Below are 12680 nucleotides of genomic sequence, written 5' to 3'. Positions count from 1 at the left end.
TTTATCTACAAACAGTGCACTTTTTTTAGTTGATCAAACTCAAACTCAAATATTTCCATATGGAGAGTTTAGTATCTTGTTATTAAAGGTATGTCTCATGAAAAAGTGAAAAATAAAAGAAACAAAAGAAAATTTCTATTAAGAGGGCTTTTTTTTTGCATGTTGCCTTAAATAAGGCAGGGCACGCCTAGGCATGTGCCTCACCCATAATGGTCTGAGTTATTTTCTAGGTCTATCACTAAGGTACAAGGTGCTGACACACCTTGGCAACATTACTAATGAGGGAAAAAAGATACTCAGAAAATACCCTCAGTAAAATCTGATTTGGAGAGAGAGGCAATGTTTGATTGTCAATTACAAGATTGCCAGTAAAAGTGTACAAAGAGTTGTTTGGCTGCTCACACTGCACTTCACCTGCAATTAAAAAGGATTGATGCTATTTAAAAGTTAACAAGAAAAGATACAAATTGATTTTGAAAGCATCACTTCAGACGAAGTCCATCAACTCATTAAAATTTTAATGGTATTATTGCCTATGGTTTTTATTGCAACTAGCATATCTTAAAAAGAAGAAAAAGGTTAAAAAATGGTGAACAGTTAATATGCAATTTAGAAAAAGCTTGCACTTTAAGTGTTTAAAATGGAAAGAGGAAATAACTTTTTAAACATCCCAGAACAGAAAGATATGAACCCAGTTGAATGCATGGAGTCATGAGTACAAAATAATTACAAGTACATTAGCTAATCCAAGTTAGAATCAGAAAATAAAATTCAATAAAGGATGATTATGTCACAGAGATATGCAACAGAAACTAAGCAGTTAAAACTAAATGGGAAAATTGTTTAAGTTGAGGTGGATATGAAAGCAACGGATAACATTAATATAGGCTCAATTTGTTAGGAAAAGAAAGAAACAAAAATAAACACACACTAAAAGCATCAAATAAATCATAGCAAACCTATAGCCTTAGACATGAAAAAAAAAGAATTCCAAAAAGAACCCAACAGGAATAAATATGGATTCTCCTACACTAACATAAACTCCAAGTTGTTGGTCATGCTTTAAAATATCTTCATTGTCGCTGAAAAGTTGAAATCTGAAAATAGGTTGAAGTGTTCTTTATTCACAATTTATCTTTTTATCTACATTAATATCATTAAAAAGGCACAAATTACAATAGTAACAAGAAACACGTAAAGAAGAGATGAAGATCAAAGTGAGAAATATGATGGAAACTAACATATTATATTAGCAGAATATAGAAGAAGACTTTTAAGAATGAACAATAACCAATTTCAACAATCTTATGCCTTCATAGGCAGAACCATCTTAGTCAGATTAAAATTATTTCCAAAAAAAGTGAAAGTGAATTTCAATTTAAAGAAATTAAATTTATATACTAACTATAATCACAGGAGTTTGACCTTATTCACCATTTTAGTAAAACTAAAATCAAGTAAAACTTTGAACAAACATTAAACACTAAAAGTTTGACCTTTGAATTCACATGCTTTTTCAGGAGTCAAGTAATCCCAAGTCTTTTCAAGTGCCTTTCTGATTTTCAGATTTGTTTCCCCATCTAAATTTGCAGACTGCAGAAAAAAATGAAAATTTTCTCACTTTAGGAACAAAGCACCCAATGGGACATAAGAAAGGGGCAGTTCTGCGGTGCGGCGCCTTAGTATACGGCTAAAATAAGGCACTATCGGTTTTGTTATTATTTTAAATAACAAAAACGGTAAAAAATGACCGAAAACATCATTATTTTGACCGGTTCTAATTACCTATATAGGTAAACGTGGTAAAACAAATCCGGTTAAAAAATGATGTTTTAGGTAGCGCTTTACCGAAAACATCATTTTTTACCTATATAGTTAATTAGAACCAGTCAAATAATGATGTTTTCGGTCATTTTTTACCGGTTTTGTTATTTAAAATAATAACAAAACCGGTAACGCCTTATTTTAGCCGTATACTAAGGTGCCACACGTGAGCGTTTCCCATAAGAAAGGCTAAAACAGTCACTTTCAATCAGCAGAATAAAAGGTAATTACCTCAATGTAGCAAACACCATCAGAATTTGTACTAGCAAGTAAAAGAATATCTGCAGGAAAAAATTCATCTTGCTTAACCTGCAAAAGGGAAAATTTTAACAATATTTTCCTATACCTATTCAGTTGGTGATACAATCTAAATCAACTCAATTAATATTTTATTGTAACACATTTAAAGAAAAGAAAACTTTCTGGAAGCTACAAATATCTTTAAATCGTCAACCTCAAGTAAAAAGGCAATGACAAGTCACCGGTTGAACTTGACCAAGTGTACAACTGTACACGAGGGCAATGCTGACAATACTTCTTTGTGAGAACTTAGGTGGGGTAAACACAGTCCTCAATGGGAAATGCACATATTATCCCCATCAGTCAGAATTTATGTAACTACAAACTGGCAATTATGAAGCATCTCTCAATATGTTAACTTCCAATCAAACCAAATTTCATGACATGAAACTGGAAGAGAAGCATACAAAGGGAAAAGAAATATATATTTGAAAATATTTTCTAGATATCCAGAGGAGGGAAGGGGGGAAGAAGAAGGAAGTAGCGTGAGAAATAAGACAACCATTTCAGTATTTGACAGTACAAGAAAAATATCTCAACAACATGCATCTAGAAACTTACCCTGATAATATCTCCAACATGCAGCTTTTTCCATTGAAGAGTTTCCCAACCTTGCTCTTGCAACACGTCGACAGGAATGTTATTTATGGCTTTATCATTCTGAAGACGTTGCTGTGGCATATGATAAGGGAAAGAATGAACTTCAGCATTCAACTCAAACTTACAAAAAGTCAAAGCTCAAAGCTAAACGTTCCAGAACCTTATCCCCTGGCCCAAAATCCTCCCAAACCCAATCTAAGGATGAGAAAAGAAAATTGATAAGGACCCAAGGCAAAGGAGAAAAAAAGAATCCTACAACAAGCATGCAAATGTAGTACTCACCCAGTCCTCAAATGCCTCTTTGATGAGAGAAAACATAAGCACAAGACTCAGAGGAACCATATTTGTTACAGGATTAACAGGACTGCATCAAGAGAAAACTGTTATTAAAAAGGCATAAATTACTATAGAAACAATTACACAAAGCAACTGGTTAAATCTTCAGTCTTACCAAACATATTTGTGGGCATAAATTACAATAGTAACAATTACACAAAGCAGCTGGTTAAATCTTCAGTCTTACCAAACATTATCACCAAAAGAATTGCACCAGAAGAAATGGGTTCAAAAAGAGGTTTCAGATGCAGTACAATAGACCATGAAGAGAATGCAACCAATGAGCACAAGAAAGAAGATTGAAGATGAAAAAGGGGAATATATAATAATGTCTAAAAGGTGGACTTTCTAGTTTTAATACCAACTGCTAAATCGGCTGTATGAAGGGGAAGTTCTAAGGTGCGACAGCCTTAATATAGGGCTAAAAAAAGGCGTTACCGGTTTTATTATTATTTTTTTAACAAAAACCGGTAAAAAATTACAGGAAACATTATTATTTCTATCGGTTTTGTTATTATTATTAATTACCGATATTGGTAAACGCGGTAGAAAAACCCGGTAAAAAAAATAATGTTTTAGGTTGCGCTTTACCGGATATGTTACCAAAACCGGTAAAGCGCCCAATAATAACAAAACCAGTAGAAATAATAATATTTCCGGTCATTTTTTACCGGTTTTGTTATTTAAATAATAACAAAACCGGTAGCGTTTTTTTTAACCGTATATTAAGGCTGCCGCACGTGAGCATTTCCATGTATGAACTTTAAATGATAATAGATTAGATTCTTAATAATCTAAATGAGGAAACTGTAGAAATCAGACTATAGAAAGAAAACAGACTGTAGGAAACAGTTAAGTCTGTTATTTTATTCTTGCGTACTTTCAATAGAAACATATTACATATTTATATACAAATTATGCCTCTAAACTAGGAAACTCTAAGTTAGGAAAAATACTAATCTTAGGAGATGTAATCCCTTGAAATAAGGGATTTGAAAAACAGAAAATAATTACAGAATCTCTTGACAGCTCATTTCTATAATTCCTACACTCCCCCTCAAACTGGTGTATATATGTTGTATATACCTAGTTTGAATGACAGCTCATCAAAAGTCACTCGTGGAAGGGCTTTGGTGAAGATATCTGCAAGTTGTTTCTTCGTCGGAATGTACTGCAGTTGTGCAACTCCATTGTTGACCTTCTCGTAAATAAAATGTCTGTCTATCTCAACGTGTTTCGTTCTATCATGCTGCACTGGGTATTTTGCTATACTCATAGCTGATTAACTGTCACTAAAAATCTCAAAATTCTTCTTGTCATCTAAGTCCAGTTCTGGGAGCAGTCTTTTAATCCATATTCCTTCACATATTCCGAGAGCCATTGCTCTAAACTCTGACTCAACACTACTTCGAGAGACAACGACTTGTTTCTTACTTCTCCAAGTCACCAAATTACCCCAAACATAGGCACAATAGCCACTAACTGACCTTCTATCAGTTAATTCACCTCCCCAGCTTGCATCCGTATAAACCTTCACTGTTCTGTCTTGACTTTTTCTAAATATAAGTCCAGCTCCTGGGGTAAACTTCAAGAACCTTAGAATTCTATTAACAACTTCCAAATGTTCTTCTCGATGATCACTCATATGTTGGCTGACAATGCTCACTGAGTATGCAATATCATGCTTGGTCAGTGAAAGGTAGATCAACTTCCCAACTAACCTTTGGTAGGTTTCCTTTCCAGTTTGGTCCTTGCAAAATTTCAAGCCTGGCTCCATTGGAGTTCCAACTGATTTGCAGTCGAACATCCCTGTTTCTGCAAGAAGATCCAAAACATACTTACGCTGGTTTATGACCAGCCCTTCTTCGGACCTTGCAACTTCCATACCCAGGAAATACCTCATACTCCCTAAATCCTTGGTTTCAAACTCCTTTGCAAGATTCATCTTTAGCTTTTCTATTTCTTCTATATCACTGCCAGTTATAATCATATCATCTACATAGATAATTAGGAGGGTTATCTTACCACTCGGTGTAATTTTTCTGAATAATGTGTGATCCGCTTGGCTTTGTTTGAAACCATTCTGTGTAATAGCCTTAGCAAATCGATCAAACCAAGCCGTGGGAGACTGTTTTAAGCCATATAAGGATTTATTGAGCTTGCACACAGTTTTCTTAGTGACCTTTCCTTCTAATCCGGGGGACCTCCATGTATACTTCTTCTTCGAGGTTCCCATTCAGAAAAGCATTCTTTATGTCCAGCTGATGCAATTTCCAATCCATGTTAACAGCTACTGATAACAATATTCTGATGGTATTCAATTTTGCAACTGATGCAAAAGTCTCCTGGTAATCGATGCCATAGGACTGAGAAAAACCTTTAGCAACCAGCCTTGCCTTGTATCTTTCCACACTCCCATCCGAATGATATTTGACTGTGAATATCCACCTACATCCAACAACTCTCTTCCCTTCTGGCAAATCTGTCGAACTCAATGTCTTATTCTTTTGCAACGCTTTTATCTCCTCTTCCATAGCCTTTTTCCACTCAGGAGATTGAAATGATTCTGTCACATTTCTTGGGATTTTCACACTGTTAATGTTGACAGTGAAGGCCCTGAAATTAGAGTATATTGCATATGGGAAATTATAGCTATAATTTCCCATATGCAATATACTTATTTATGGGATGAAGAGTGCATTTCTTACCCCATTCCTAATAGCAATAGGAAAGTCATCAAGATCAACAGTAGCAGCCTCTTGGTAACCATCATTACCTTCTGTTTCAGATGCAACAGGATCCGAATCTGGTTCTTGGCTTTCAGAGGCAACAAGATCCGAATCTGGTTCTTGGCGAATGCTAGGCTGATTGATTTCTTTAGCAACATCTTTCCTTTTTCTTGAGTAAACACTGAGTTGTTTCGGATGGGGAGTTATGGTTTCAGGGTCATTGTTAGGTGCATTTTTTATAGTGGTGGAAGGGGTTTTGCACGGACTAGAGTTCTGAGGTAAGAAGAAAGGTAATTCATCAGAGTTATTTAGGTTATTCCCATCACCCTCACTAGGAACTAGAACTGTGCTAGCCGGCTTTGGAGAGACAGTAATAGGTAAAGAAAGGATAGGCTGTAAAGAAATATTAGTTTGAACAGACCGAAATTCCTTGTAACTCTCCTCCTGAATTTCTGTTCCCAAAAAATAAGGTTGGTTTTAAAAAAATGTAACATCAAAGAAGACATATGTCTTTTTTGTGGAAGGTGAGTAACATTTGTAACCCTTCTGACTCGAAGAATAGCCCAAGAACACACACTTTATGGACCTAGGATCTAATTTTCCTCTGTTGTGGATATGAACAAAGGATGTACACTCAAACACCCGAGGAGAAAGACTTGAGGTTAAATGTTTAAAATGGGGAAAAAGTTGAAACAGAACCTTAGTAGGAATTTTGAAATCTAAAGTCTTACTTGGCATTCTATTGATGAGGTACGTGGCTGTAATAAGAGCTTCCCCCAAAGATACTTAGGAGCATTAACAGCAAACAGAAGAGACCTAGTAACCTCTAGAAGATGTCTATTTTTCCTTTCTGCTACCCCGTTTTGTTGAGGTGTGTTGACACAAGACGTAAGGTGAACAATACATTTTTCCTTAGAGAAATACCCAAAAGTTTTATTCAAATACTCAATCCCATTGTCACTCAGAATTTTTATTTTTGTGTCAAATTGGGTTTCAACTTTTTGATAAAAACTTTTAAAAAGAGACTCAACCTCAGACTTTTCTCTCATTAAGAATATCCATGTTGTCCTAGAGTAATCATCTATAAAAGACACAAACCACTTATAACCAGAAATACTTTTGACAGGAGAAGGGCCCCAAATATCACTATGGATGATGGAAAAAGGTGTTGTTGGTTCGAATTTGGCTGCAATATATGGTTTTCTAGTGTGTTTGGCTATTTGACAAATTTCACAGGAAAAAAAAGAAGGATCTTTATTTATAAATAAGTTTGGTAACATTTTGAAAAGATAGAAAAAACTAGGATAACCTAATCTAGAGTGCCAAAACATAATTTTATTGGTATTGAGATCAGAAGATAAAACCGGTTTCCTAAGAGCACTGGATAAGGCATGATTTTGAGATTCCGTGCAGCTTCCAACATTGGTCTATCATATGGCCTGGTTTCTTACAATGTTCACACCAGAGGCGATTTTGCCTCTGCTGCACTGAAAATCTGAAATCTGAAAAAACAGATTGAGATGGGCTGGTCTGGGAAGTGATTTTGGATGCTGAGGGATCTAGATTAGCCATGAAAAAATATAGAGTTGAACAGGAATTGATTTAAAGAGAAGCGGAAATCGGATTGATCGCTCTAACCTGATACCATGTAGAAATCAGACTATAGAAAGAAAACAGACTGTATAGTAGAAAACAAACTGTAGGAAACAATCAAGTCTGTTATTTTATTCTTGCATACTTTCAATAGAAACATATTACATATTTATATACAAATTATGCCTCTAAACTAGGAAACTCAAAGTTAGAAAAGATACTAATCCTAGGAGATGTAATCCCTTGAAATAAGGGATTTGAAAAACAGAAAATAATTACAGAATCTCTTGACAGCTCATTTCTATAATTCCTACAGAAACACGCATAACTCTTACATTCTAATGAATGGAACGGGAGATGACCAGAAAACTGAAAGAAATACAATAGATGGTCATGTCAGTTTTTGTACGGACAATACTTACAGTTTCAACATCTATTTTAAAAATAAAAAATAAAAAAATGTACATCAAACCAATAAATATTTATGACATTTCACTCAAAGATGAAGGTTTTTAGATCAGAGAAATCTCTCTCATTCTGTTCATGAAAGAATTTAATCGAGCCCCAAGCCACATTCCCTATGTCAAGTGAACACCACTAAGTGGATGAACAAATTAAGTAATAATTCCATCACTGCGCAAAATCTGTTCTTTGTAATTAACACCATAAGAAAAACTTACCTATATGGAGTTGTTGACAGAATAGACACCATAAGAAAGTACAAGTTAGCTACCCGCCTGAACTGTCGGAGTAAAACAGAACATTGTCAGGATCAGAAGTAGCCAAACACCCTTGGACTCTAACAAAAAATTAATAAAAATTAATTAAGCAAAATTTCTAGAATATATTCAGACCCAAGAAAACAATGGTTTATAAAGTAAGACAGTCACTGTCTAACAGTTATGGCCAGGGATAAAAGAAGTTGAAGAGCCATCCAAAATAGAAAGAAAGAAAAAAAATATTCATTTCATTATGATTATGCTAATTCGAATGTCCTCAAGTTTGTCGAAAGGAATTAACAGAAGAACTAGCACCTGAAGAAGAAATGGTAAATATGGAGCACTTTCTTGGAAATAAACCTGATAACAGTTTTCCACTTAAACAATCTAATAACAATTTAACTGTTGCACTTGTTATTTCTCATTAAGATGGTACGGCCCAACAAACAACATTCAAAATAAATTAAGCAAATTATCAATATACTAGTATAAAGCAATGATTAAAAGTAAAACGACTGAAGTCACAAACAAAAAGATCATACATGCCTCAAAATGTAATTGCTGGGTTTAAAGTGTTTCTAGGAATGACTGTAGGATATGGTTATGGAAATGGAGAATCTTAGAAGGATGACAGTGGTAGCTAAAAACTAGTATGTCTTTTCACTTAGTAATTATTATTTTTCTTGAAGAAAAAGAGTAAAACTCTACTCTTCACAAAAAGCATAATTTAGTCAAGAAAAGAAACAATAACATGTCTTCCATTGTGTTTCCAACCTCTTTAGCACAAACTCCCCAGCCAATAATTAGTTAGAAATGTAAGGTTATTAGGACAGCCATCAGCATTAGCCAACAACATAATCATAACAATGACTATTCCATTATGGACATGAATAACACTATAACCATCTCCGTAGAAGTAACTGCATCAAAGTGAAGTTATATGATACAGGTATATCATATGAGAACCCAAAACAAACTACCCATTTAATTACTAGCTCAATAACAATTTTCTTTAATATCCTTTTTCAAGGTTTTGTCCTGTTATGATCATTTTTTCCAGTTTTTCCATGTATTTGCAGACTCCCTTGAGGGTCTTATAACCATAATCCTGTCTGGATATGCATCGGACATGGATACTTTAAGAAAAATAATATACCAAATCCACATTACTACCAGGGACGAAACTAGGAACCAAACATTGGGAGGGGCAAAACTGCTTAACTTCAAAATAATTAGGGGAAATTAAGTATTTAAACCTAAAAATTGGGGGGCAATGCCTAATTTGACCAATATTTAAAGAGGGACTTAAAGTGCCATTATTCCAAAAAGTTGGTTCCATTATAAGGTTTATTCAGAGACCAAAATGCAAGGTCAACCTATAAAGTTTTCATAAGAAAAGACTAAAGTACCATACAGCCATATTCCTGTTTCAATCCAGTAGAAGTCCAATAAAGTTACCTGTTCATACAGCCCCTTTGGTAAGAAGGTAAAGATGTTATACTTGGTAGTTGATATGGAATTACCCTGGAACAATAGATACCACACTAATGAGAACAACATCATATGCATTAGAATCAGATGCAAGCAGCAAAGTATGAATACGAATAAAACTTCTAGAACTCAAAAGCAATCTTACACGAATAATGTAAATCCAATCGCAGTCCAATTTTAGACAATATATATATATATATATATATGGAATAAGCACTTAGAACTTGCATCTGCAACTGCATTTAGCAACAGCAGGAATACACGTCTAAATCTACTCATGCAACATTAATTGAACTACCAAATATTAGTAAGAAGCTCCGACTTCTTCCATATAGAAATAGCATGTCAACAAGACCAAACGCTTGCAGCTAGTAGTAGATAAATCTTAAAGGATCATAGTCTATGGTGATATCTGGAACCTCGTCACACAACTATTGGAAGCTATTTTTTTCTCAAACTTCAATAAAATGAAATCATTTCTGCAGACACATTAATTACAAGCACACTATTTGAAACTAGCACATGTCACACATCAAACAAAATGTTCAGTGGAGGCTGGTTTAATGAAGCAGGGCATGGACATCCAAAAGTAATGCGAAATTACAAGAACAGTAACAGGAATTTTTTTAGAAAACTAGGACATTGGTCTGGCAAGACACGACAGCAAAAAATATTTTTTATATGATAATATACAATATAAATGTAAAATTTACACTTATCAATTAAATATCAACATGCAAATAGATTTTGAATTTAAAAACATTAACTTTATCAAAAAGAAAAAAATATAACAAAACTATTCATTGCCAATTCTGTACTTGGAAGCGGAAAAAATGAAAGAAAAATTTTCATAATGTGTCCATTTGTCTAGCCGTGTCCTAACATGTTCAGCCATATATTTGTTAATGTTTTGACAGTGTCCAATTTTATGTTTTTTATCTTTTGACTTATTTTAGCGCATCAGCGGAGTTTTGCCATGACAGAGCCGAGTTTGTATCAAAGGGTGCCTTACATCGGACACTCCCCTAACAGAAGTGACAATGCTTCATAGCACTTCTTAAAAAAATGAAGGAAAAAAATAACTTAAGCTTCAGGAGGACAATTTTCAGAAATGATTAGAAGGTATAAGGAAGCAGCTTAAACACGTCTTCAGAAGCATCTTAAATGATATCAAACATACTAGCAGTTTTGCATTCTCATAGAGCCTACAAGCAGAACTATATTTTGTAGAATATATAACATGAAGACCATGTTATTAAGGCATTCGCCTATCCACAGCCCCTTGCGGTTAAAGAACAACACCACCTCAAATATTTGCGCACAGCACATTTGATCTAATGTATGCGTAGTGCATTTAAGTGCAGACTTTTGGAAGTTGGTAGATGTAAAAAAAATTGATTAATTAAAGTTCTCTTCAGTTTCGTTTGTCATAAATTGTACCTTTAGTACAAAAAAATAAGGGATTACATCAAACTCTTCTTGTTTTTTGTGTACTAGAGAGAAAAAATGAGACTAGGAGACCATGCATATTGGCCAAACAAAACAAAAAAATTGAAAATTCAACATGTTTTGTGGGGTAAACTGGATTGCTTTTTAGAGTTTATTATCATTAACCATATATCTTACGTCTCAAATAATATAAAAGTTATAGCGCGCCTTATCGCAGATTGCACCCTTAACAATAAAGCCAACAAAAGTGAATAAACATAATTTTAAAAATTGGAAACTTAAATCATGCACCTTATAATGGAAGCATTAATTTGTTTAACAAACAAAAACGACTCGGGTTCACTGAATTTCCTATTTTCATCGAAACGTCAAAAAAAGTAAGGATAAAAGTACCAATAAAATCAGAAATTAAAATATAAATACCCTGTAACGATGAGCCATATTGGCATCGCAATCATTGCAGAAGATGGTACGGAGGGCGGGCGCCTGGGGCTGAACCCGTCCGAGTGTGACGGTTCGAGCCGGCGTTTTCCGACTACTACTACTACCCGGTTGCGATTTCGGTGAATTAACCGCATCCCATCCACTCATCTTCCTTCTATTTATTCACGTTTCTTGCACTCTTTTCGTCTCCCCGACCCAAGAAAAGGAAAAGAAATGAAAATTTGAGGATGTGCAAATGTAGATTCTGAAAATGAACACGCAATGGGGTTTTGATGTTTGAATCTGGATTTGTTGAAGTTGGTTTTAAAAGCGATGTTTCATTTCCATGGACGATGAAACGGAAGAAGATACTGCTCTCTCAATTCTATTTATTTTTCGCTTTTTATTTGTTTCGGTTATTTTTCATGGTAATAGTTGATTTTCTTTCTTTAATTTTCCCCCAAAAATTTCCAATTTTACACTTTGTGAGCAGTTTTAAATTTAAAGCACGAACAATCGAACCGCTTTTGTTTTGCCTTCCATTTCTCCGCGTGGCTCCATTCTCCGTTCACCGCGGCGCCAATTGAAAGTGAATTTGGAATTTGGATTTGGACTAACAAAAGATGAGGAATAATCGAAGTTTATTCATGCCATGCTACAGCTTCAGAGTTAGAGTCGTAAGTATGGTAATACTCCATTTTAGCGTGAATATTTTTTTAAAAAAAAAGTTAAATTACATTAAAAATCATTTAATTTTAAATTTACATTTAATAATGTTTTTCACTATTTAACTTTTTTGAAAAAACACCCTAAAATCATGTAAATCTAAGAAAACCTCTAACATATTAAAAAAAGTAGATTTTTTGTTTAATTCATCGATTTTGAGTGGATTATGTGAAAAACTAATCTTAGGAGAAGAAAGATGAATAAAATGTGAACGTTTTGATATCGATTTTTTATGAAAGAAAATCGATAATAGAGGATGATTGGTAGTCGGTTACAACAAGAAAGTCCAATGCTAAAAAGATAAACAGTTTAAAAGTTTAATACTTTGATCTCTTTCAACAATCGTTCAATGATGCTAATTTTAAAGTATGTTATTTTTCTCAAAATAATGCTTCTCATCGTTCAATTTTTTTAACAAATACCCTAAAATTATAAATTAAGAAAACCTCTAAACTTCTAAAAAATGTAGATTTTTTTGTTTAATTTCGTC

The 12680-nt window shown here is 34.1% G+C and overlaps 1 protein-coding gene across 1 annotated transcript in view; it reads right to left on the bottom strand.

The window, feature by feature from the left end:
* Positions 1 to 11821, bottom strand: part of LOC120141923 (phospholipid-transporting ATPase 3-like) — a 31692-nt gene extending 19871 nt beyond the window's left edge. Inside the window, exons 1-8 of the mRNA XM_039156686.1 lie at positions 11465 to 11821; positions 9560 to 9625; positions 8063 to 8124; positions 3007 to 3088; positions 2686 to 2796; positions 2056 to 2133; positions 1497 to 1593; positions 308 to 414 (exon numbers count right to left, since the gene is read on the bottom strand). Coding sequence (XP_039012617.1) covers positions 308 to 414; positions 1497 to 1593; positions 2056 to 2133; positions 2686 to 2796; positions 3007 to 3088; positions 8063 to 8124; positions 9560 to 9625; positions 11465 to 11632 — 771 coding nt within the window. The 5' untranslated portion in view covers positions 11633 to 11821. The remainder of the gene's footprint in view (positions 1 to 307; positions 415 to 1496; positions 1594 to 2055; positions 2134 to 2685; positions 2797 to 3006; positions 3089 to 8062; positions 8125 to 9559; positions 9626 to 11464) is intronic.
* Between the last annotated feature and the right edge of the window lie 859 nt (positions 11822 to 12680).

This window comes from Hibiscus syriacus, unplaced genomic scaffold (assembly GCF_006381635.1).
Source record: "Hibiscus syriacus cultivar Baekdansim isolate YM2019G1 unplaced genomic scaffold, ASM638163v2 tig00002237_pilon, whole genome shotgun sequence".
In the NCBI taxonomy this organism is placed as follows: Eukaryota; Viridiplantae; Streptophyta; class Magnoliopsida; order Malvales; family Malvaceae; genus Hibiscus; species Hibiscus syriacus.
Note: the sequence above shows the minus strand (reverse complement) of the source record. Positions and strands in the feature narration are given on the sequence as shown.